Source organism: Lycorma delicatula, chromosome 4 (genome assembly GCF_047948215.1).
Source record: "Lycorma delicatula isolate Av1 chromosome 4, ASM4794821v1, whole genome shotgun sequence".
Taxonomy (NCBI): Eukaryota; Metazoa; Arthropoda; class Insecta; order Hemiptera; family Fulgoridae; genus Lycorma; species Lycorma delicatula.
This window is the reverse complement of record NC_134458.1, coordinates 63,055,771-63,082,790: the sequence shown is the minus strand read 5'-3', so window position 1 is coordinate 63,082,790 and position 27,020 is coordinate 63,055,771. Positions and strand designations below refer to the sequence as shown.

Genomic DNA, 27,020 nt, shown 5'->3' with positions numbered 1-27,020 from the left:
ATAGGGAAGAGAGTAGAGTATTTCAAAATGGTTAGCGATAGAATCATTGTAATAAGGGTAAAATCAAAACCTAAGCCAATAACGATTGTTAACGTCTGTAAGCTTACAAGTGCCCATGATGATGTAAAGTGTATATACGAAGAAATTGATGAAGCAATTAAACACATAAAAGGGGAAAGAAAATTTAATAATAATTGGAGAATGGAATGCAATCATTGGAAAAAGGAAGGAAGGAAATACTGCCGATGAATATGGGCTGGGTAAAAGAAATGAAAGAGGGAACTGACTTATTGAGTTTTCCACAAAGTATAATTTAGCAGTTGCCAACACCTAGTTTAAAAATCATAATATAAGAATATACACATGGAAAAAGCTGGCTGATACTGCAAGGTATGATATAGATTATATCATGGTTAAACAAAGATTTAGAAATCAACTCGTTGACTGCAAAGCATATCCAGGAGCAGACATTGATAGCGAAATTAATTTAGTGATAATGAAACGTAGATTGGGGTTTAGAAACCTGAAGAAAAGGTGTCGGTTGAATCGGTGGAATTTAGAGATGCTTGAGGAACAGGAGGTAAAGAAAATTTTTGTGGAGGACATTGCAAGAGGTCTGAATAAAAAAGATAAGGTAGAAAATGTAGAAGAATGGGAGAATGTTAAAAAGGAAATTCAACTTAGGTGGAACAAAGAGAACTGGTAGAAAACCTTGGACATCAGAGAATATATTGCAGCTGATGGATGAGCATAGAAAGTATAAGAACGCTAGTGGTGAAGAAGGTAAAAGGACCTATTGACAATTAAGAAATACTATAAACAAGAAGTCCATATTAGCAAAAGAAGAGTTAATTAAAGAAGTGTTCAGAAGTGGAAAGAGAAATGATCATTGGTAAAATAGATGGATCATACAGGAACGTTACGGACAATTTGTGGTACATAAGTTAAAATTTAATAATGTGTTAAATTAACATGGTACACTAATTTATAATCCGAAAGAAAAGGTTGACAGGTGGGTGGAATATTTTGAAGAGTTATATGGAGGAAATAAGTAAGAACCTGGTGTTATAGAGTAAGAAGAAGAAGTCGAAGAGGATGAAAAGGGAGATACAATACTGAGATCTGAATTTAATAGAGCATTAAAGAATTTGAACAAAGAAACACTCCTGGGATAGAGGGGATACTTGCAGAATTACTGTGCAGTGCAGGTGAGGAAGCAATAGATAGAATATAGACTGGTATGTATATTTACAAAATAGGGGAAGTTTTGTCAGACTTCAAAAAGAGTGTTAGTCATGATACAAAAGAAAGCAGGAGCAGATAATGTGAAGAATATATACAATTAGTTTAACTACTTACGCATCATAAATTTTAACTAGAATTCTGTACAGAATTGAGAGGAGAGTGGAAGAAGTGTTAGATTGATTTGGTTTCACGAAAAGTATAGGAACAAAGGAGGCAACTTTAGCACTCCGATTAATAGTAGAAAGAAGATTAAAGAAAAACAGATCAAAATACATGGAATTATAGACTTAGAAAAGGTATTAACGTAAACTGGAATAAAATGTTCAGCATTTTAAAAAATTTAGGGTTCAATTATAGAGATAGAAGAACAATTGCTAAGATTTACAGGAACCAAACTGCAACAGTAATAATCCTAGAGCATAAGAAATAAGTAGTAATAAAAAAGGGAGTCAGACAAGGATGTTCCCTATTCCTGTTACTTTTAGTCTTTACACAGAGCTAGGAGTTAATGATGTTAAAGAACAATGTATAGCCAAAGTAACAGTGAAAGGTGAAAATATAAAGATGTTACAATTTTCTGATGATATAGTAATTCTTGCCAAGAGTAAAAAAGATTTAGAAAAAACAGTGAATAGCATGGATGAGATCCTATGCAAGAACTACGCATGAAAATAAACAAGAACAAAACAAAAGTAATGAAATGTAGTATAAGTAATGTAGATGGAGCACTGAATATATAAATAGAAAGAGAAAAGATTATGGAGATAGAAGAATTTTCTTATTTGGGAAGTAGAATTACTAAAGATGAATGAAGAAGGGGCGATATAAAATGCCGAATAGCACAGGCAAAACGAGTTTTCAATCAGAAATATAATTTGCTTACAACAAAAATTAATTTAAACATCAGAAAAACATTTTTGAAAGTATATGTTTGGAGTGTAGCTTTTTATATACTTTGACGATCAGAGTACCCGAGAAGAAAAGATGAGAAGCTTTTGAAATGTGGTGCTGTAGGTGAATGTTAAAAATCAGATGGGTGGATAAAGTGACAAATGAACAGGTATTGCGACAAACTGACAAAGAAAGAAGAATTTGGAAGAGTATAGCTAAAAGAAAAGACAAACGTTTAGGCCATATCTTAAGGCATCCTGGATACTCTGATATTGGAGGGACATGTAGATGGGAAAAATTGTGCAGGCAGGCAACATTTGGAATATGTAAAACAAATTGTTAGGAATGTAGGATGTAGGGGTATACCGAAATGAAATGACTGGCACTAGATAGGAAATCTCGGAGCTTACATCAAACCAGTCAAATGACTGAAGATAAAATATATATATATATATATAAACAAACACAGCAGCCTTTTATTAAGAAACTCCTGTTCAACCAATGTGATGACTTAATTCTTATAGTATAATGCACAACTCTCAGCATTATTATAAACCACAATAACAGTACACTATAATATACATTAACTTAATCAATTACTAAATATTTCACATTAAAAAGTTAAACGTTAGTGTAACAGCAGTAGCAGGACGTGAAGTTCCAACTTCTCAGCAGCAGCAAATGCTGAAAAAAGATGCAACCAGAATATTACAGTAAGTCCCAGATGAAATAAGAAACTCAAGTAATAAAAATTTCAAACTATTGGTTGGTAAACAATTCAAGAGAACCAGTCAGGGAAATAATGAAAACAAATGGTGTGAATAAATGGATGTCTAGTAATGGGCTATTAACCCACCAGGTTGATCTAGTGGTGAACGTGTCTTCCTAAATCAGCTGATTTGCAAGTCGAGAGTTCCAGCATTCAAGTCCTAGTAAAGCCAGTAAGTTTTACATGGATTTTGGTTTTTTACATGGATTTGAATACAAGATCATGGATACCAGTGTTCTTTGGTGGTTGGGTTTCAATTAAACACAAATCTCAGGAAAGGTCAAACTTAGAATGTACAAGACTACACTTCATTTACACTCATACATGAACGGTAGTTACCGGAGGCTAAACAGGAAAAAGAAAGAAGTAATGGGCTATTAGAAAGTGAGATTATAAGTGACAATGGAATCATTTAAATTATATTAAATGCTAATCAGACAAACAAGAGAGAAGAGGATAAAAGAAAATGTGAAGAACCAGAAATGAAAGCTAAAGTACACCAAACAAGAGAAAAAAGATTTTTGAAATGTGATGTGCAGCATATTACAGCAGCGTAGTAGAATGCACAATAATATCGCAAGACTTAAAATAATGGGAGGACTAACCCAGCAAAGCAAACTGTTTTAGTGAAAAAACATAGGTTTATAATTTATTAAACAAGAATGAATGGGAATACACAAAATCAACAGATTTTGTTATTAATGTGTGCTAGTACTAGTTGCATGTAAGTAATAGCAAAACATGACAAATTAAAAATGATTTCTTTCTAATTAAAACACATGGTGCGTTGGTTTATTCGTTGTTATGTGCTTACATTTTTATTTTAGCTGCTATTGGTGCAGAGCAGACATGGTGCGCCAGGCGGCTGCGTGCAGCCATTGTTGAGCGTTACCATCTAGTGGAAAAAAACTGAACTAACAACAGTGTAATAAATTATATTGTGTACTATAAACAGTATGTTGTTTACACTAACATTTATTATTTTTTTACATTTTGTTAAAAACAATGTATATACAATAATACCTTGACTTACGCTATCCCGCCTTACGTGGATCCAGTTACATGATTTTTGAAACTTCTGATTCAAGCTCAATTCCCCACTCCACTAGTGTTCAGTTCAGCTTACAACATGGTAGGACATGTTTCTCGCAGAGTCAACGCATAGCTACAAATTATTATTTTGTGTTCGTTATTGTTCTTTGTTGTTAGTGTGTTTTTTATATTATGTGTTCGTTATATCTACGGAGACTTGATAGACTCTACTATGTCATCTAAATGAAGTAGAACTGATTCTTTTGCATCAAACAAGACGGTCAGGGTTTGCTTTGCTCACCTGACTGGCTAGTCAATAATAATTGTAGAGTTTTGATATAAATAAAAAGACTGAAAAGCAAATTAACATATAATACCTTAAACTCTATTACACATACATACGTGCACACACAGACCTCGTACCAGAAGGAAAATAACTTATCTAAATAACACTTTAGCTTAATCTATTGGTCCTCAGGGAGTTGGTTAACAAGAGTCTACTGTGTTTGTTTGTCAAAAGAAGATGAAGCAACTATGTTCAGGGTGGGTATTCAGAACAGCTAACTGGAAAACTGAAAGCTTTTACAAATAGTGCTTAACAATGCATATTGTGAAATCTCCATTATTTTTCTCTGATCTGAACGAAAAACAACTGCACTTATTCTATAAACAATACGTATCAGTAAATAAGTAGTTACTTTAAGAAAAAAAAATAGGATAGTGAAAAAGTTTAAAAAATGGGACTAACAGCAAACATCTTAATGCATATAAAAATATCATCTACAATATATTAGGAACCATATTAGGTCATACACCCCACTGTTAGCTTAGTGATCTCTAGATTGCTTTTTAAAATGTGATAATAGTTGATATTAGTGTTAGAGGATAAACTAGCCACCAGGCTGATACGATGTCTATTCAAAAAGTATCTGACCGCAGGCTGTGAAAAAAAAGCTTAACTAGTGTTTCCAATCCTATTCTTCTAAGTAGTTCTCTTATGACTACACACTTAACCCGGCCGGTGCTCATTCTATTGCTGGACACACTCTTTTGGAACTTCTACCACCAGTGCTGTCACATTCATTATTTTGTCTTCCCAGCTGTCAAACTAGAACCCTTTCATTTGTATCTTCAGTCAGGGAACACAAGGATCCCTGTCCAGAAAGCTGGAAAACCTAAGGGATTCTGTACTTAACCAAAAATTCTGAATTAGGTGTGACAAATGAGCAGCTGATACAACTGCCATTCGATGATTACCCATAGGTCATGCTTCATGCATCAAACTGGACCACAAATACGATTGTTCAGAACGTTCAGACAGTACTGTTTGTCACCAGTTTGGTTTTCTTATACATATTCGTGATGCACATATTCAGACTTGGGAATATGACTTCCAAAGGATTGTGCAGAGTGTTGAGCTCAAACAAGTTTTACCAGTCATATCCAAATACTATATAAAAAAAAAAGTTCAGATACTTTTTGAACAGACCTCATAGAAAAAATAAAATATTAGCTTGCAACACACCCAAATTTTCTAGAGAGTAAATTCTTTACTAATAATATTCACAACATTCTGTATCATTATGGTATACAAATAGAAAAACCTACTTAGAATTAATATATGTTTTTTCAAAAATACTGTTGAAGAGTTTTCAATATAAATTTTTTTTTATGTAAAGAAGAGAATTAAAGAAAGAGTCGAGCTTTTATTTTCATAATGAAACACTGCTACAGCTACTGCTTATAAGTAGTTCATCGAAAAATAATTCATGCAGCTATTTTGATGATTAACTAAATCTTACGTTTTTTCTGACCGGATGATGAGCTGCCATTGGTGCTAGGCGATGAATACAGTGGTTCTGTTGCTGGAGATGCAGTAGGTGAACCAGATTCACTAGTATTCACTTCTAACAAATTTGTTATACTGTTATTCTTCATATACTCTTCTACATCCTTTTAAAATAAAAATATAAGCTGCATTTATATTCATAGAGAAAATACCATTCTAAAACATAACTCAAGAATAAACTTAAAACAACCATTCAATAAATAAATGCTAGAAAAGTAAACAGAGCAAAATGCTAATAAAGTTAAACAGAATAAAAAAACCTAAAAAATTAATACTGTAAGAATTAAAATATAATAACAACGCAGAGAAATAGTACAGTTGTATACAAGAACAGTAATTAGATTTAACACACTGATTTTCATATAAAAAATACTCCTCTAATAGTATAATATGTCTACTGTAATCTGTTACTAAAAAAATTAATTATCTCCTCTTGGCAGCCACCTCTTACAAGAATGTATATTGGATATTACAGAATTCCAGAATATATATATAATCGATATCATGACACCAGAGTGAAAATTATTTCAATTTCTCAAGAGTAAAAATGTAGTGATGAGTGATGAGAATTAAGAGACTTGGTTTTTCATCATACAAATATAATAGATATTAAATGTCTATTTTGTAGTTTCTTACACTGGTCAATATTTGCTGAATGTTATGTATTTTTGGACACTGTTTCCAAATAAGAAATCAGAATTTCCCTATCAGCCTCAGAATTTTTGTAATTGTTCTTCCTATTTTCCACCAAGTACATGTAGAAGAGCACTGCAAGTACAGTATACTATTTATTTATTACAGAAGTTAAGTTGCTAAATAAACTATAATTTATTTGAGTTAATAGATAGCCATGAAAAATAGTATTATTATTTACACAGTAATTAAAATGATACACATATAATTCATGTCATATTTTTTTCTAAATGTAATTATGTCATCCAATAATCACACATTGCGCAGCATACATGAATTTTGTTTTTGGTGACTGAGTGATGGATGCAAACAATAAACTATTAATCATCTTGGTCAGGAAAAACCTCAATTACATCAGTCAAGTGCAAGCTTGCATTCAGTGCAATCACTGAAGGATCGCTTCATGGACTGCAATTTTTTGTGTAATGAAAATATCAGGGATAACAGCTAAGACTAGACATACTGTTAAATATTCTGATACTTCCTCTTCTATAAGACCAGTGCCTCACAGTCCACAGTTTCTAATTGCAGTACCAACAAAAACATGGGAATTAGAGGAAGATAAAGCTGTTGATATAGAAGGGTGTGCAGATTTATCAGACGATGAAGGAGAGACCTAGACTTTTTAGAGAATACAAATAATGAACTACACTTAATCAGTCATTATTAAATGACCTTCATTTGTGATCTAAATTTATCCAAGAATCAAGTAGAAATTCTCACATAGCTACTGAAAGGATGAGATCTTTTACAATACAATATTAAAGTAAGCAATTTATGCAACAGCCAGTGTGAATTTGAATGTTTCTTCTTCTAGAAAGGATTTAGTTTAATATAATAATTGAAATCTTTATTAGAAACATTGGTACATAGAGACCATCCTTATGAATGGTGTCTTTATAGACTCATACAGTAGCTTGAAAGCAGTCCTTCTTCATATTGGAAATATTATCCCATCAATCCCTTTAGTTCATAGCTCATTCACATGAAGGAGCAATATGAAAATATGAACTTGTGTTGGATTTCCACTTCGACTGGATTTCACTTTCTAAAAAACAAGTACCTTAATGTAAGTGATGCTAAGATAAAGGAAGGTATATTTGTTGGACCGCAAAAGAGAAAACTAATCAGTGATGTTGAATTTAAAGACAGTTTGAATGATTGTAAAGTTGTTGTGTGGAAATTTTTTAAAAAGCTTGTAATCAACTTCCTTGAAACTAATAATGAAGATAACTACAAAGAACTTTAACTGAGCTTCTTAAAAACTATAAAGCACTTGGATGTAATATTTCACTAAAGATCCATTTCTTTGATTCTCCTCTGGATTTTTTCCCTACCAATCTTGGAGCTGTAAATGACGAAGCACTTAATAGAACTATGCACATAATATTTCAATAATTTTAAATTATTAAAAAAGCAAGTTCATTTCACAAAATAATTACATAATAAAACTTTTTACAATTAAAAAATGCAGTAAATATTTTACACTGTTAAAAAGTTTCTAGATCTTGTTAAAAATGAGTGCATTCCACTTTAATTGCTTTATTATCTGTTTTACATTCATTGAAGTATATTTTTAACTATCACATGCTGAAAATTTATGAGTAATCTTTGATACTATTAGTAGAGTACAGAATACTGTGCTATTCAAAATTATTTTATACAAGTTTCTAGGATTTCTATATTGTTGTAGGTTTTTACTATGCTGTTAACTATAAATAACATGAATATAAACAGATTTTCTCTGGTGAATAATCTGTATGCAATTTAAAACTTTGACCTTTGCATTACATGAATCAGGCAAGATATTGCTATATATACTTTATCCCAGTAACTATAATTCTAAACCATTTACTATTTTTATAAATTAATCGCTTGGCAAATCACTGAAAAACTGTACTACAATTAGCACTGGAACATTCCTGCTTGATATATTTAAAAATCTGATCTGGCGGTTCACGATGACCCTTTTACGTTGTCTGTTCTTAGAAGGGTTCCTGACATTAGAAGCCTGGCAGAAAGGGGCAGATTGAAAGCAAGGCAGCTGTTCGCATTTGTTCGACCACAGCTGATCGACCACAATCGCTATGTTCGTATCCACACTATCAAAACAGGAATCCCTCTTGTCTTCCACATAGTTATAAGCAGCTTTAGGCCAGCATTTAACTATCAGACCCACCACCTCATCATCCTCGACTCCATTATTAAGCTGCTGTAAAATATCATCATTATCTGACTTTGCATCAGTCTGTGTTGCAATCTCCTGAGTACTTATCTCCAGTGATCTCGTAGAAAAGACAATCTTAAATCCAGCTATCTGCTTGACTATATTATATATATCTAACTCAACTTGTTTAATTAATTTTCCTCTTTGTATTTTTATCAGTCGACTTGTGCAGAATACAAGCTACAGTTTCCAATTTACAAATCCACTCCACTAGCTCATTATCCAAGTCTCTTTCCTCAGTACCAGGAGGACGCTGTCTCTTCCGGTCTTCCCTAGGCCTATTATCACCAGTATCCACTATTGGCGTAGCCTCCATGGCCAACGATAATGTGACTTCAGATGCAACCTCTGCACTCTCTTTGCCGGTTGATGCCTCTCCTCTCACTGGAGAACGATGCAGGACCTTCCTGGGTGTAAATGGGTTTTCATCCATGTACTTCGACTTCCTTCCAGAAGACAGATGGAAGCTCGACAATCTCAGATTCTAAGTAAATTATTGAAAAATCTACTAAGCAACAACAGCTTTAGGCACAAGCTATACAATAGTTTATCTACCTAAGAAAAATACCAGTCTCTATTATCAGAAAGATAACCATCTATAATAATTAACTGGCAGGTGGACATGGTTATAAATAGAGTAGTAGAGAGAGTGACAGTTCAATTGAATTTAACTTCAGAGGGACTTCAAGAGATTATCAAAGATGAGATTGCACAGTTCGAGATGAAGAATCAGGGTTTCAAGCCAGTATATTGGTGTACCCCAAGAATTGCGCAGATGCAGAGGGAGTTACAATCCAGCCAGAGTCGTATGCAGCGGTAGCATCAAAATGATAGGACGGAGTATGTTGAGGCTGCTCAAGATTATAGAGATCGCAGACGTGCCCTCAATTATGAGATTAAGACAGTAAAGAGCAAAAAATGGATGGAGTTATACGACGATTTGGATAGGGATCCCTGGGGGAGGGCCTACCAGATTGTGATGAAGAGATTTGGTAGGCGCCTCCCTGTATTGACGATGGATAGGGTGAAGTGTGAGGTGGAAAGACTCTTCCCTTCCGCCGAACAAAGAAGAGTTGACCCTCCAGTTTTTAAGAGAAGATATAATGTTGATGAAGTTATCATGGCGATAAATAGGCTGGGAATGTGAAAGGTCCAGGACCAGACGGAATCCCGGCCAAGGTGCTAAAGGGCCTAATCGATAGGATACCATGGGCCATAGTAGACATTTTCAATAGAGAACTGGAAGGTTGGACTTTCCCAGCCTGGTGGAAGGAAAGGCGACTTGTCTTCCTTCCCAAAGGTGAAGCTGATAATATGGCCGAAGGGTTTAGACGGTTATGTCTCCTTAACAATTTGGGTAAAGTTGCTGAGAGGATGTTGGCATCAAGAATCATGGAGGAGCTCAATAGAGAAGGTGGTATACATGAAAATCAATATGGTTTTGTGCCAGGCAGATCGGCCATTCAAGCTGTGTCACGAGTGGTACACTGGGCTAAGGAGGTTAGACAAGGGACATGGAGGACGAGGGGTATCCCTGTTATGGTGTTCTTGAATATCTGGAACGCGTTTGGTTCCGTGCCTTGGAACGTTATAATGTCTGCCCTGGTAAATAAGGCCATTAGTAATTACCTGATTAAGCAAGTCGTGATTATTTAAATGAGAGATGGATCAAGACGAAGACTTTGGAAGGGTGTTTCAGTTTTCCGGCAAGACCGGCATGGACCTACCATGCCGGTCTTACTAATGGTAGGTGGGGAGGTTCCTTAGAGTAAAGGACACTCCCCTGGGCTGAGTTTTACTTAACTGTATGTCCGGCCCGGGGGGATAAAAAAAGTCACAAGAATATGGTCCGCAGCCACAGGTGGCTTGCCACATGGCAGTATTATGATAAATGCACATTCATTTCAACGTTTACATTTGACAAGAAGCAAAACTTAATCTTTTCATGTCAAATTTTTTTTCATGAATTGGATTTTTGGCAACTTATTTTGTCGCTGTTTGCCTATGGATATCCAAAAGCAAGGACTGTTTTCATGCAGTCTGATTTCTATTATTTAAGTTATATTTTTTACCAGCTTTAAGTTAATCATACAGATTTAATGTGAAAGGACAATTTTTTATTTCTCCTACAGAGCAGTAACAGTGTTCTGGCACCAGCGCACCCCTGAATAGTCTTGATGTTTTACAGTGTGCATTGTATATCAAAAGAAGTTCTATCAATAGTGTCGTGGTTGTTCAGAAGCTCATAGCAATAAAAATTACATTTTTTATCTCAAATAACTTTTATTTTATAAACTATTTCTATATGCCCCTAAAGAGAATTTAAGGTTAAGTAGATTTAAATCAGGAACCTGAGAGGCTGATTAACTAGGCTTCCTCATCTGACTCTTCTGTTAAGATAAGTCAGGTTAAGTGCTGTTTATGAAAAAATCTACCATCACACTGAAAAACATCTAGTGTTGGGGTATCAAGTGCTACAACTCTTAGTAGTAATAGGTTTAATAGTATTAGGGACTGATGATTACTTTAATTTTACATATTTATTTCTCAAGGTGATCTTAAAAAATAAACATTTTAACTAAATCACACTATAAATTTACAGAAACTGGTTTTTGAAAGGTTGATCATTACTTTACATAAATTTTCAATAAACCGCCTAATTCCTCCTCTACTCTTTAAATTATTTATTCCATTTCTAGTAAAAACAAATTTGACATTGAATAAAACTGAATTTACAATATTTTAATTTTCTTAGACTGGATTGCAAATATCTAATCTAACATAGGATAAAACTTTTCCTTTTTAGTGTTCTCTTTAGTTTAGTATGCATATACTTATTCAAAGCAAAATATTTCTAACACCAAGCTAAGGAATGCACTGTATTATTCAAATAATATTTTCTTGATCATAAGTTAATCTACATAGCACGCAATAGGAAATGGAACTGCTGGAAATGATCTCTTAGATTATAAATGATGAAAGTCAGCAGAAAGGTTTTGCTTTCAGGAGCATTTACCTTCAAAACTCTTCAATCATATTCTCATAATGCAGCCTGCAAATTTCTTTAACAGAAACCATAAATTAAAAAAATTCATTTGAAAATTGATATGGCATCTTAGATATGAAGCACATTCAGTAATTTTTCATTACAATTAGTAATGAAAAATTAATATGTTACTGTATTATGAATGAAATTAATTATAAAACTACTGCTTGGTTGAATTTAATTTAGGTAGTGAGAAAAATCTAGCTTTTTTCTTCATCTCATTATTTTCATTTGTTTGCAGTTACTTAATAGTTTTAAAAATATTAAAAAAAATAACAGTGTTCATTGTTTATTCATTTTAGTTGTCTTGTACAGAATTTGAGCTCATAAGTGGTACCCAGAAATGAAGAACAGCAGTAATTTTAATTTATAATAAAATTTTAAAAATCTTTCAGTACCTTGACAAGAAAATAAAACATTTCTGGACCTATGTTTATATGAAATTTTTTATTTATTTTGATTTGTACAGAGTGTTCATGAAGTAAATCTGTGTCCTTATGGGACAGCTGAAATGCTAACTAATTTATATTGTTTAAAAAATTACTTTTCAGTCATTACAAAATAACTTGTAACTTGTATTCATTGATGCTGTTTTAGATAGATAAAACTTTCTGGATACATTATGAGTCGATTACTCAATCTCTAGATGTTGAATTTGGGAGGATGAGTCGATATTAAATTGTAGCATCAACAGAGCAGCAACTTATTTTTAAAATCTTGTCAAGATGAGTAACAAATTCATCAGCTTTTGAAAATTCTTTTAGTGGTGGAAAAACTCTTCAGAGATGTATTAGTACTAAATTTCTGCTGAAAAAATTATAATTCCAAAAAAGACTTATTAAACTCTTAAAAATGTTAAATGACTTCAAATTTAATAAATGTTTAAACTGTCTTCCTCCTTTGTTTAACAGCTTGTTGGTAGGATATAAAAATTCTGAGCTGCTGAATGAACATCTTTATATCTGTAATAATATGAATTTCTGTGACGTACACATATCGTGTACGTCACAGGAATGTGTACGTCATGTGTAATCATGCAGTCCTAAAGGAAATAAATTAAAGCTGGCGAGTCTAGAGCAAGGCATTTTATCATGCCTCTTTGACTGATCCATCTCATAGTAAAAATGGTTTTCAGATTTAGTGTGCTTGTCATCCCGTAATGCTGAACCAGCTGGTTTAGTAGTTGCAGCCAAAAACCATTTTGAATTTCAAAAATGATTTATCAGTAACAAAACTTTATAATTTGTTAAATTTTAATTTTTACAAATGAAAATAGGTCCTACAACTTTTCTGACAATAATTCTGCCTGCATATCATATTTGACTGAATGCCAAGTATAAGCCTCATGATGCCAGTGTGGAATTTTGAAGGATCTGACCAATATAAATTATGGTGAGTTAACTCAGTACTGATAGTTAAATTTTGTGGCTTCATTGCTAAAAACTATATTATAAATAAAGATCTGCGTCTTCAGATAGATGCTGGCCACTATAATTTTTTAGTTTGACTCAGATGAGTCTTAACTTTGTCTTCATGAATTTCTGGACAGGAAATTATATAAACTTTCTACAATATTTCTCTTTTATTAAGACATTTTCTTTTTTTTAATAACCTCCGGGACCACTGTTAAGTACTACTTCGGAGGATGAGATGAATGAAAATTTTTTGTAGCGTGTAAAAATGCCATGCCTGACCAGTATTCGAACCCAGGACCTCCGGATGAAAGACCGATACACTACCACTTGTTCCACGGAGGCCGGCAAGACTTAAAATAAGCTATCATAATGTTTGAGTTTACCAAATATAATCATCAATTCCATTTCTTATGTTGAAAGGTTGAGTATTTGACCCATAAAGTATCCTGAAAGTTATATGTCTATCTGAAACAGTTCCAATGTTAACATACACAACGTTAATAAATTAACCATCTAGAGTAATAAAATAGTACTCTACGATTAATTTAGATAACTCAAGTTTAATTAAAAATCAACACTGAAAATGATCTAAGGATTAAAAGGTATCTTTCACTTAACAACTTCTGTTCTATTACTACAAGTGAATCATTTTTAAAAATGCATATATAAAGTATATTAATAAACACTTTACTTAAGGAAATCATATTATTTATTGCTAACTGGCTTCATCCTTCCTCTTAGGACATTTTTCTTTGGACAGTTCGTTTTCTTGAATTGGAGATCGCATACTCTTCTATTGTTTATTAATTAAATGAAATACTATTTCTACTCTGGTTTGCAGTATAACCAGGGTTTTGTATGTGTGTATAAAATAAAAACATATACTCAGGACACCTGAAATAATGCAAAAAGAAAAAATAGAAATAGCAATGCTTCACAAAATCAACAAACACTAAAATCTCTGCTAGAGAACAGAAACAGTCCAAAGGAAGATGTCATAAAAGGTAGAATGAAATTTGTTGATGATTAACAAAAATATTTGCATAAATTAAGGGTTTATTCATTTATTATTTAAAAGGGTATGAAAATAGAGTATAATATAAGGAATTAATATGCATATATACGTGTACATTTTAATTTTTAATAGATGGAAAATATTCAACAATTTCTAATTGTTATCCAATTTTACAATCATTAGTTGCTAACTCCCATTAACACTAACATTAATTCCCTGAAATATTCCAGGTATGATGGAACTGTAAGACTGACTTGCCCAAGATCTGAATAATTTATTTTTAGTCAGAACAGAGTACAAATTCGCTTTATGGTATTAAGTGCAGAATTAGAGAGCAGTGAAGAAGGATCAAATAGGAATTTCTGCTGCACCTGATACTTTTAGAATCTTGTTGCAGATGAAAGTTATTTAGAAGGTAACACAAAAAAAAAAAGAAAGAATATTTCCAGACACAGCTCAAGTCAGTAGAAGATAAATTACTAAAACGAAGTACCTTTAAAAAATGTGAATAAATGTTCTGCAACCTTAATTCGTTGAATTTAATTTCTAACTAATAACATTTTCTATATACTCTTTCCAACTTTTTCATGTAAAATGTGCTCAAAGGTAACAATCAAAAATAAACTTTACATTGTTAGTTTTTACGTAAATATAAAAAATAACTTAAAAATAGAAACCTTAAATGTTTTGAAGAAAGAAAAAGTAACCTAAAAGCATAATGCTGATAACTAATAAGAATATGAATGACCAAAACCTAGAATTCAAACTCTCAGCAGCAAACGATTTATACAGGTGAAATAGAAAAAAAAAAACTGTTTAGTTATACAAACAAGAATATTTAGTAACAAAATTAAACATACCACTCCAGATAAAATATCTGACAAGCGTTGTTTCAATACTGAATTTTCTGTCTCCAGCTGCTTGACACGATGTTGCAATAAAATTAATCTCCGCTGAACTTCTAAATCCTTGCCAGCTGTTTCAAGGAACCGCCTTAAAATAATAATAATAAAATATGTTAACACCAATTTCACCTGACTTTATAAAAAACAATATTTACTAACATGGTATAAATTAATATTAATAATAATAATAAATTTAAAAAACCAAGCAAGTCATTATTTACATGAGGTTGCAACCTGAGAAGATAGTTAAATAAAATAATTGAATAGCTTACTCAGTGTTCTTATTCTATGACATATATTACATTTACCTTACATAATAATTTCATAAATTTAGGTATTTACTTAATTTACTGTTTACTTACAAAATAAAACTCACTGTATGTAACACAGAGAAGCAAAGAATTGAGATATTTTTATATGTTGTTAAATATGAGATATTTAATATTATTTTTATATTTCTGTATTACCAATGCTTCAAAAATTAAACAACTTTCATAAAGTTTATACAGACTATTTTACCTTTAAATATTGGAATTATAACCAATAAAAAAAATGAGATTATAGGTTAACAGAACATAATGCATTTTACCTTCAAACTTTAATTAAGTAGATCATGATACTGTTTAAAACTGTCAATAAAATATTTTGTAACTCAGTAATTTTAACAAACATAACTAAATACCACATTAAATCTGCCAATTATACATATAAAAATGTTTGGCTCTATTTGCTTGATTGCAGAGATCAAGGGGCTAAAAAAAATATAATCTTAGGTCCATCAATTTATAGTTTACGGTATTGCTACAGCTTGATCGTCTCTATCATTTTTAAAATAAAATAGAAAATAACAAGTTTTTAATTTACAGAATGTTATGGGTCCCATTTCAAAATGGGTTAAAGTGAAATCGATCTACAGAGTGTATAACCAAATTTATTAACTATAAACTTAACTCATATCTTATCAACACTTACCATATAAAATCTTTTTTACACTATAATACTGAAAAACTAGATAAATAAGGATTAAGAAACTTATTTTGTATATATTATTACATTTGGAAAAAAAAGTGTGTGTATGTGTGTGTGTAGCAGATAAAGCACATGAAATCGCCTTAAAGGTTGGAAACACTAGTTATCTAAGAAGAATTCAGGGTAAATGTTTTTAATGCTGTATCACTAATTATTTTAACAACAGTTAAGTGATCAAGGCAAAGGACCAGCTCCTCTCCAAAAAGTATGCTAACAATAAGGAAGAGGAATTATTTAGATTTAAAGAGGACTGAAACAGTGAAACTGTTAACACTCCTGAGAACAATACTGTTTAAAAGCTAGATAAATATAAAAATCAACTCATTCAGCAACAGGACACTCACAAACATTATTAATTTTATTAGACTACAGTCTTAGCCAAATCCTTTATTTAGATCTTACTTTTCATCCCTACAAAGTACAAATTGTAAACAACTGATCGGTAATGATAAATTAAATAAATTGCTTAATTATTATCAAAAATTCTATTCCTACTTGGTACATTACTGATGTCAGATAAAGTTAATTTTCATGTTTCAGGGATTTGTTAATGAGTTATAATTTCTATTTATGGCCAAACATAAACCCAAGCTATTACCATGAATGACCAGTAAATTAAGAGAAAGTTACTGTTTAGTGTACCATCAACATCAGTTTAGGTGGGATCATCAGCAACTATTTTTTTGAAAATATAAATGACATTTAGTTGATGTTACTGCAGAGTGATAGAGCTGGTAATTGAACAGCATAACCTACGCAATAATTGGTTTATACAAAAATGACGCTACGGCAGACACTGACAGACACAACATGGCAATTCTAAGTAAAATGTTCAAGGATCAGTTGATCGTTTGATTTGATTTGGTGATGTACAATTTCTGAAGATTCTCCAATTTACCATGCTTGTGCTCTCAGTGATGCAAAATGACCGAGGGGATAAAGATTAAAATTATAGAGGATACTGAAGGTGCATACTCCAACAAAAAAAGCAGTTTTGTTTAAGCACAAAAAGAAACCCAGTGGATAAATTAAAAAAAGACAACACTTTTAAAACTGAACATCCAGTGATAAAACTGAAAAAGAGTGAGAATGAATAGGTTGGGGGATTGTCACCGTACGCTTGTATGCCAGGCTATGTGATTGACATCAGGTAGGAGAACTTCCCAAATCAGTACAATCAGTAGATGTAGTTTGCCACCCTAAATATAGTCTGTGGAATTTCAGTATTTTGGTGTTTCTGATTTTTTCACTTGAGCTGGTACTTCTGATATATATATCTTTCTTGAGTCAGTCACAAGTTGATTAGCTGGATACAATCTAACGTACAGCTTATAAAACCTGTTTATTTGTGCTTATTGTGAGCTCTACATATTATCAATACCTATTGTTCCAGAATTATGTGTAAATTTTGAGTGTTGCCTACATATGAAAATTCATCTCTTTAAATTAAAGTTGTAAATAAAATTATAGGCGATTTTAATTTAGAGATTAAACTGTAAGCCATGGCCTTAACAAAAGCTAAAACAATACTAAACAAAGAAAGACGTGTTTTTCAAAATGAATGGGAAATTATGTACTTTTATGGTGTATGAAAAAATCTTGTGTTTTATTTTTAACAAGAGAACATCAGTTCCAAAAGAATACAATTTATATCACCATTGTAAAATGAATCGTAGAGAAAAATTTGAAATATTGGAAGGCAAATTAAAAGAAGAGAAGTAACAGTTTCTAAAATCTTACTTATAACAAAATGTTTAGTAAAGCAACAGTTCACACAAGCTTTGCTTCTGTGCACATCATTGCAAAACAATCAAAACCATTTACTGATTGTGAATTACCTAAAGATTGTACTATAAAGCCTGCTGAACTTCTTTGTCCTGACAAACAACAATTACAAGGCATATTCATAAAGTACGGGCTGTTGGCTTATATTTAAATATTAGCGGGTCTAAACACAGTTTCATGCATGCAGGGCCATCTATCGGCTATTTAAGAAGCCACTACAGTTTTTTTGATTCAGTAGTTGTTTGCTTGCCAGTAATTGCAGATTGCAATCTCCGCAACAGTCCCGCCAGTTGTGAAGTGCTTGCTGTGATTCGATTTTTGCATGCAAAAGGATCTTCAATAACTGAAATTGATCTGGAGTTGTGCCTAGTGTATGGATCTACAGCAATGAGTGAATGAAAGGTTAGACAATGTTATTGAGACTTTAAAAATGTCTGCACAAATGTGCATGATGAAGAGGGGAGTGGCAGGCAGGCCCAGTATTCAGACCAACGATATTGTTGAACAAGTGAAATGAAAATTGCAAAGTGATTGGAGATTGAAAATTAGTGGTCTATCTGATGAATTTCTGAATGTTAGATGCACCTCTACCTACACAATTGTCACAGAAAAGCTCAGATATCACAAATTGTAAGCAAGGTGGGTACCGAAAATTCTCAGACACACAAAGAGGAAAGAATGTGCAGTGGACGAGCATTTTTGGACCGCTATCAACAAGAAGGAGATGATTTGTTTTCCCACACTGTTACGGGCAACGAGAGGCGGATATCCTACACCAATGCAGAATTGAAACAACAGTCAATGCAGTGGCGACATTCAAGTTCCCCAAAACTGAAAAAGTTTAAGCAATCTCCGTATTCAAGTCAAAAAATGTTGGCTACAATTTTTTTGGGACAAAAAGGGCCTCATTTTGATTGATTTCATGGAACGTGGATCAACAAGTATAGCTGATGTGTACTGCAAAACACTCACCAAACTGAGATGTGCGATCCAAAATCGATGACGCAGAAAAATGTCATCCAGCGTAATCCTCCTTTACAATAATTCGTGTCCTCACACCACTGCCTTAACCATGAAGAAGATTCAAGATTTTTGTTGGGAACTTTTTGACCACCCTTCATATAGTCCTGACCTTGCATCTAGTGACTACTTCTTATTCTTGCATTTGAAAAAGTGGCTTGGTGGACAACGGTTTGAAAACTAAGAAAAACTCAAGACTGCCATTGCCAACTGGTTCAATTCCCAGGTGGCAAACTTCTATGCAGAGGGGTAAAAGAAACTGGTGCAGCATTAAGAAAAGTGTTTAGAAGTGAATGGCAATTATGTGAAAAAGTGAAGTAGATATGTAGTAACGTAAAACTGTAAGTAAAAATCTTTTCTCACAAGTTAATTTTTTTTAAAGACCAAATGGCCTTTATTTTATTTATGAATATGCCTTGTATTTAAGGATATTAGTTTGTCAACCACACAACAGCGGAACATATTATTGAAATTGCTAGCAATTTATATCAGTTAAAAGAAAAAGTAGATTTTGCAGCATTCTAAATAGCAGTTAATGAGCGCCCTGACATCACTGATATAGCACAACTTTTCTCAGAATTAACTTCTTTACAAAGTAAACTAGAAATTTCTATTCGTTTATTGGTAAATCAACAAAATTATTTTATTGTAAACCTAAAAAAGTGTATTTTCTGACAAAACCTTTTGTGCTTTACCCCTTTTTTAAAACCTAAGTGAGAAAGATGTCTAAGAACATTTTTAATCAATTTATTAGTTAAAAAACCATAAAGAAGCACCAAATTTACTACTCAATTTGTACCCCAAAAATTTTAGTACAGTAATTTCACACAAGGAGCAGAAAGCAGAGTTAAATGTTTTGTAAGCTGAAATTTGCTAACAAACTGCTTTCTAACCAATGTTTAAATGAATTTTTTTTCTTATTGAATCATCTCCTGAGAGACTGCTGTGCAATGTGGAATCACCCTGTGTATGTGTGTGTGTGTGTGTGTGTGTGTGTGTATGTGTGTGTTTAAAATGAGAGTAAAAAGAAATATATAAATATATATATATATATATTCACTCTCATTTTGTTAAAAAAAATTCTGGTCCATCAGCTGCTTTCTGATTGTGCATTGAACCTCCATGCAATTTGACTTTGAGACCAATAGTTTAAAATATTTTTTAATTTTAAAAACTTGTTAATGTTCTTTAAAAATATAAAATGCTATTTAAAAAAAGATGAAGGATATGAAAAAGAAAAGATGGAGGATGACAAGAAGAAATATTTTCATTTTGTGTGAATTTCTGTCAGTAGATAGTAACAAAATCAAAACAATTTTTGGTTCCAGTGATCGTTTTAGATTAGAATATGATGAATCTTGTTCATGGGAGAAGAAATACAATTATAATTAAACACAAGAAATCAAAATTATAAAATATTACTAAGACAAGAGACAAGCCTTTGCTAGATATAATCTTGTTATAGCTATGGCAGTGATCAATCCTATTAACTTCTGAAAGGACATTGCGTGATTTGATGTGTAAAGAGGCAATAATTTTGAATTTTATTTCAATGGAGTAAATTAAGACATACATTTTACAGTTTTGTTAAAAACTGAAACAGCTTAATTTGTTTAAGGTTATATGACCAACAATAATTTCTGATTATCATTTAGATTTCAACAGAAAAAAGATAATTGAAATACTTTACTCTCATTATAAGTGCAGTTAACTAAGTATCACTCCAGTTTTTGCATTAAAACTGAAAAATGTAATTTATTGCACATGATGAGGCATTACTGTTGTTATTCATTTTTATGAGGATTATTGCCAAGAACTCTGTAAATCAGCAATGCTAGTTGGAATCAATAATTTGGTTCATTCAAAATTTGTGTAGTTTAATGTATATAATCATTTCTAGAAATCATGCAGCTCATAAGAATAAACAAAGCTGTATACCAATACCAATACTGTTTCTGCATATTATAATTATCAACAACACACTGCATTTGGTATTCAATCTACGCCAATAACATGTTATTTTAACAAGTTGACTGCCATGTGGTAAATTTACGACTCCTCAACAGTTTTAAATGGACTAAAAATCTATTTTTAAGTCATTGTTGTAATCTGAATTTAATCTCATTTTAACATGTACCATTCAACTGCAATTGTCTCAGAGATTTCATTTAGCCTTTTTTTAAGTCCATCTTTTTGATAAATCAATATTTTTAATGAATAAAAAAATATATACAATCTTACATCACATTTCACAAGCCATCAGATGGATATGTCATCCCTTTTGTAATGAGCATAAACAAATATACAAAAATAGGTTTTTGGACAATTCATTCAAATGAGCAATAACTGAAAAAACAACACTCACCATAAAAAAATAAAACTAAACTTCTTAGTAGTTGCAAATTCTAGTAGATATCTTAGGAAGAATAAAACTTTCAAATTTACAGAAACCAATTTTTGAAGAATAAAGTGAAGTAGTATGGAGCAGAGATCTCATAATAAAGAATAATTTAAAAATATTACTTCCATACAAAAACTTTCAGAAATCAATCGCTAAATGAAACCTATATTTATTTATTTACAACTAAAAAAAAGGATGACTTTCAATTACAATTTCATCATGTCAGGTGAATTTTATAACACATTAAGAATATCAAACCTTGACTAAGGGACTAAGAGTCAAATCCAGAATCTTGTGGATGAAAGACATAAACTACCACTCCAACTGGATATTGGCAGAAGTTGAGGTCTGATTGTCTGACTGCAATATTAACCGATAACTGTCATCATCTTCATATTCTAATGTCTTTTTGATATTCCTGTTTTCTGAATATCTTTAAAACTTTTACACTTTGTTGATCAGTCCATAGAAGGAGTAGGAGAGATTTCTCTCCCTTTTTCTACAACAAAAACTCTTATATCTCTGATCCATGTAATTCAGCACAACCCAAATGATCTGTAAGATATAGCTTGTAAAATTCTAAGTCAAACTTCATAAACAAAATTAGAAAATATTTAATATTAATTTACACAGAGAAACCTGAAATATTAATAAATCCTCTTATTTTGTAGTGAGCATGTTTTATGCATGAAGTAAAAAAAAAATTTATCAACTTATTCTAAAACATTTTATCAATCTTACTTGTAAGCTAAATCAAAAGCTTGGCCAATAGTGAGGGTGATCTCTTCTGCAAGTTTGTCACTCACAAACACAAAACAAGAATGCTGTTCTGATTCAGATGAATCTTTGGCGATAAAACTGAAAAATCTCTTTTCACCCTTATCATCTGCACAGTACGATATCCGATGTAAAGGATATTGGTGTAAAATTCTCTGTAAACAAAGTCTCTCTTAGCAACAAATATTAAGTACAATAAAAAAAAATATAAATTACTCTTACAGTAAACAAAAATAAACATTGCTAAGATGCAAGTTAAAGAAATAACTAAAAAATCAATGGATATAATGCAAAGGAGAAAAGCTCATGAACTTACTAATAACAAGAAATAAGTTAATGAAAATTAAGTTGACTTTTTTAACAGAGATTACTTCTAACACACATAACTGTTATAGTAGTAAGAATTCTTTCCTACGAGTTCACACTTTATAATAAAATTTATAGTACAATAATAAACTCCTATCAAAATATTTAAACAGAGACCTGTAATATAGAAAGCACTCTGTAGTACAGTCTGATATCAGCCTTCTAACCCTTACTAGTACTCCAACAAATGATATAGAAGAAATAATAAGCCAACAATAAAATTAACCCTGTTTTCAAGAGTCTAAACTGCTAAGATTGTCATCAGTAATAAATATTTGTCAAGCCTACGTATATGATAGATTCTAATCTGAAATATATCTTGGACACAAAATTGAGCTCCCAAATTACTGTCTGCCAGAGAATATGAATTTCATAGAGCAATATTTAGTAAATTAACAATTCTAACCCCAAAAAAGCAATTTTTACATTATACAACACGATTCTGAAGTCTGTGAGAAAGGCCTTATTATCCTTCAATCACTACTTACATGAGTACCAAAAAAGGAGTGTAATGCATTTCAGGTATACGTATGTATGTTCCACCATAGTAGCTCAACGATTGATTTAAATGTATAACCCCGCATTGGAATCTTACATTACCAGGAGTGCCATAGGCTACAGAAATATGTATGTACAGAGTGTTTCATTTTAATTGCCCCAGGTGATTTTCTCTTGAAATACGGACAATACAAAAAAATGACTTAAACAAAAGTTACTCAGATTGGAGGGGGACACCTCATGATGACCTTGGCCATTATTTCAAGGTTAACACAATTTTTTCAAATGGAATGACCTATTTTGAACCCCTCCAATGAAGAGCAGAAAATTTGACACTGAAATATATGGTCACAATATGACCTTGGACCTTGAGTGTTTCATTTTAATTGTAAACTAAATTAATTGTTGTAAACTATGCACAATACAAAAAATTACTCAGATTGGTGTCTCTCTCCAATCTGAGTAATTTTTGCCAGGAAAGAGTGACGAGCACCTTGTGTGAAGCTAGAACAATCATCAACATCAACTGGTAACAAACAGGTTATCCCTAGGTTGCTGTTTTGGGAGGTGCAATGGGGGTGCTCTTATAATATATTTGCAAACAATCATCTGATTTTCAAAATTCAAAGAGGTTATTTGTTAAACAAGTTGAAGGCTACCTTTAGCATGCATCAGATACACTCAATCTAACGGATCACAGTTATTCAGAATGCTGTTTTATCTTTGCAACCAATCTTCTGATTTTCAAAATTCAAACGGGGTATTTACTAGTATAATAAAATCACAATGGAACCAAACCAGAACAAAAGTTAACTGATATATTCAGAATAATCAAGTGGCCTGCACTATGCCGAGACCAGCTTAAGCCCAGCAAGCTCCCACAAATGGTATTTGTACAGTTTCATGACATTACGATTAGAGGTAATGCTGCCGGCATTGAATTGAGGATCAAGTCCACTATTGTCGAATTTGATGCTTTTGGGGGGGTGGTGGCAGGGCAAAGTGGAACGGCATATGCTGCCACAATATTTTGCTGGTATATGACGGTGCAATAACTATAAGGGACTACCCTAGATAGAGCTGTTATACATCTGAGCACTCACATTGTTGCCAAGGGCCAGGCCTACGCAGCACTGAGTCATGAGACAATTGGAGAGTTTAGCCATTAGTTGTTTGGAACCTAAAACATTGTATGATCCACACAATAAAAAGTCTCAACCACTTGAGAAATCTGTAAGTTTAGATTGGTATACGGCAATTAAATAAATAAATTGAAATATTTACAGTTTCCTCATTTGATTCAGTTCATTAATCTATAAGTTTATAAATTGTGAATTTTTCACAATGTTCACTAAAAAGTATTAAATAATAAAAAAAATTATAAAAATTAAAAAACACGACTGCTAAAAAATTGTTAAAAAAATTAAAAATATAAATAAATTGAACTAAAAAAAGAAAACAAGGTATAGAATAAAGGACTAAACATCATTATGCAGTACTTAATTAAACAAAATAACAGGATATCAGTCAACTTTCAAAGCTTTAATTTGTTTAAATATATTTTTCATGTTGTAGAAATAGCAGGCATTTAAGGTTGTCTGATGATTAAGTTCTCACCAGGTCTTACATCGATAAGAAAATTTTCTCCTTTGACAAAAATATTTAAATGCAGTCAGGGGGTTCAGAATAATTGTCCTATATTAAAGCGCTATGAATAGCAATTATTCTATATTAAAGAGACTTTTTCAATAAATTATTTTACTGGTTGACTTAAAGGTCTTCTGGACAATTAAATTTATAAAACCAACAATAATCTGCTTTTTATAAAATTAATATTTTATTTTAGTCTGCAAATTATTCTATTTCCTCTTTTAAAACTGAATTCAACATGAATTTAATGCGGACAGATATGCACTTAATCTTTCAATTAACGTCTTCTAAATAGCTACTAAACTTTCATTATTTACTATTACTTATTTAACTATTATTTCATATATTTGTTAATTTTATGTATTACTATAGATTTTTGACCCCTTCTCTTTTTGTTTTATGATTCTGTCTAATTAAGATTTTACCTTGGTTTCAACTGTTTCCTAGCGTGTATATATTGGGCAGTTCCTTCTTTTTTTTATGGAGTAGCAGATCTACCATTTTCTGAAGGAATCTACGAATAACATAATTATCTCTTAACCCAAATAAAATCTTTATTTTTTATGAATTATTATTAAACCTATCAAAGTTTTAACTGAAAGTAATTATTTTAATCAGTTAAATATTTTTCTTTTTAATTGTAATAATTTATAACATTAAGAATACAACTCAATTTTTTCATCAATTATAAGAATCAAAATGCAAATTTTTTTATAAGAAGATATGATGTTCCATAATGTGAAATATCAAACTAACCTTTTTGTCACTGACCCTAGAATATTCTGGAAAATCACTCACCATTGCTAACGGTTAACAACTAAAATGATACATTTATTTTTAAAAAAATTGTAGTTTTTATAAATGCATTAATATCTGTTTCATTCCTCTAAAACAATTTTAATAATGAACAAATATTGTAATGCATTTTTATCCAATAATTAATTTAATTTGCTTAAAATTTTTTTAAAATAACTAATTAACAGATGTAATAAAATTCATTTAAATTCATTTAAACAGATGTAATATTTTCTATAATTCTAAGACTTACAAAATTAAGAATAATAATAATAATAATTAAAGTAATATGTGATAAGAAAAGATTAATTTATGGTAGAAATATAAACATGAATGTACAAATTTAGATAACTTTACAAAAACAATAATTACAGGCCACAACCTTTCTATTATTTTTCAAGCAACTTTTGTAGAATTTTCCAGTGTAAAATTGTATGGCATATATTTCAGTATTTGGTGTTTTGGAGGCATTTCTAATTTATTATGCTACATAAAAAGTGATTTTATTACAGAAAAACTAAATCACGTGGCAAACATTTGCATCCGATGCTCATTTTGTTGTAAGAACAATCTATTATTTCCAAAGAATTACTTTTACAAAGTTACAATGAACATTAAATAAAAGTATAAAAAAATTTTCCAAATAAAAAGAGAAAGAAATGTATTTAAGCTATGCTGAAATATATAAATTGTTAAAATAAATAACTGATAATATGAAAGTTAAATCTAAATATTCACAAAATGTGTGTTGTTGTACTCTGCGACTATTAACAACAACACACACAGCAAAATCTAACAAATACTTATTAAAGGAGACAGAAGCTTAAAAACCACAATTATCATTACAAGTGCTATTCTTCACGTTCAAGTTCCAGAATATCATGAGTCAGTACAACGTGCTCCTAAAAGGTTGATAAAATATATCCAGATGACAAACTACGTGATGGTATGTATTTAATAAATTTTATGTTATTACCACCTAATTCATATGGTTTCTATACATCTTTTTAAATAATTCTATAAGGATATAAATCCAGAAATCAGAACTGCAGGACTTCGGCTTGTTTTAAACCATGAGAAAACAGTTCATTTTACAGGTTTTGGGCTTAAACCAGAAGATGAATAAAACTTTCCCCTTTAACTGGATCTTAATACTAAAAAATATTAACACTATCCCTACAAAAGCTGTAATTCCATGATACTGGTATACTCCACCAGACATCTACCAATTTTTGTACTCAGGCTCAAAAATATTAACTTGTCATTTTTCAGTCATTTATGATTAAAATGAAAATATAGCTGCCGCAATAAATCTTGAAGCTTGGACTATGATGGTTAGTACGGTACCTATTATTCAAACTGAAAACATTCAGTTTAGTTTTCACGTGAAGCAAATTGCTTTCTTGTAAATTTGTCTTATTATTTTATGTTACTGTATGGTATTATGGATTACTTTTAAATATTTTCTAATTTTGCTTTTTATACTTTATAAATGATTAAATATTTTACCATAAAAATAAATTTTATGGTATATTTTTAATGTTATAAAAACGTAGGCCTATTCTCAACAAGTATCATTACATCAGCAGACAACGCTAAATGATAAATTAAC

At 31.5% G+C, this 27,020-nt stretch overlaps 1 protein-coding gene across 2 annotated transcripts in view; it reads right to left on the bottom strand.

The window, feature by feature from the left end:
* The window catches only part of ced-6 (PTB domain-containing adapter protein ced-6), a 97,562-nt gene that overhangs the window by 12,966 nt on the left and 57,576 nt on the right, over positions 1–27,020 (bottom strand). For both annotated transcript variants that reach the window (XM_075363110.1, XM_075363112.1), the window contains exons 5-7: positions 22,064–22,254; positions 15,043–15,175; positions 5,740–5,890 (exon numbers count right to left, since the gene is read on the bottom strand). In XM_075363110.1, the coding sequence (XP_075219225.1) occupies positions 5,740–5,890; positions 15,043–15,175; positions 22,064–22,254 (475 nt within the window). The remainder of the gene's footprint in view (positions 1–5,739; positions 5,891–15,042; positions 15,176–22,063; positions 22,255–27,020) is intronic.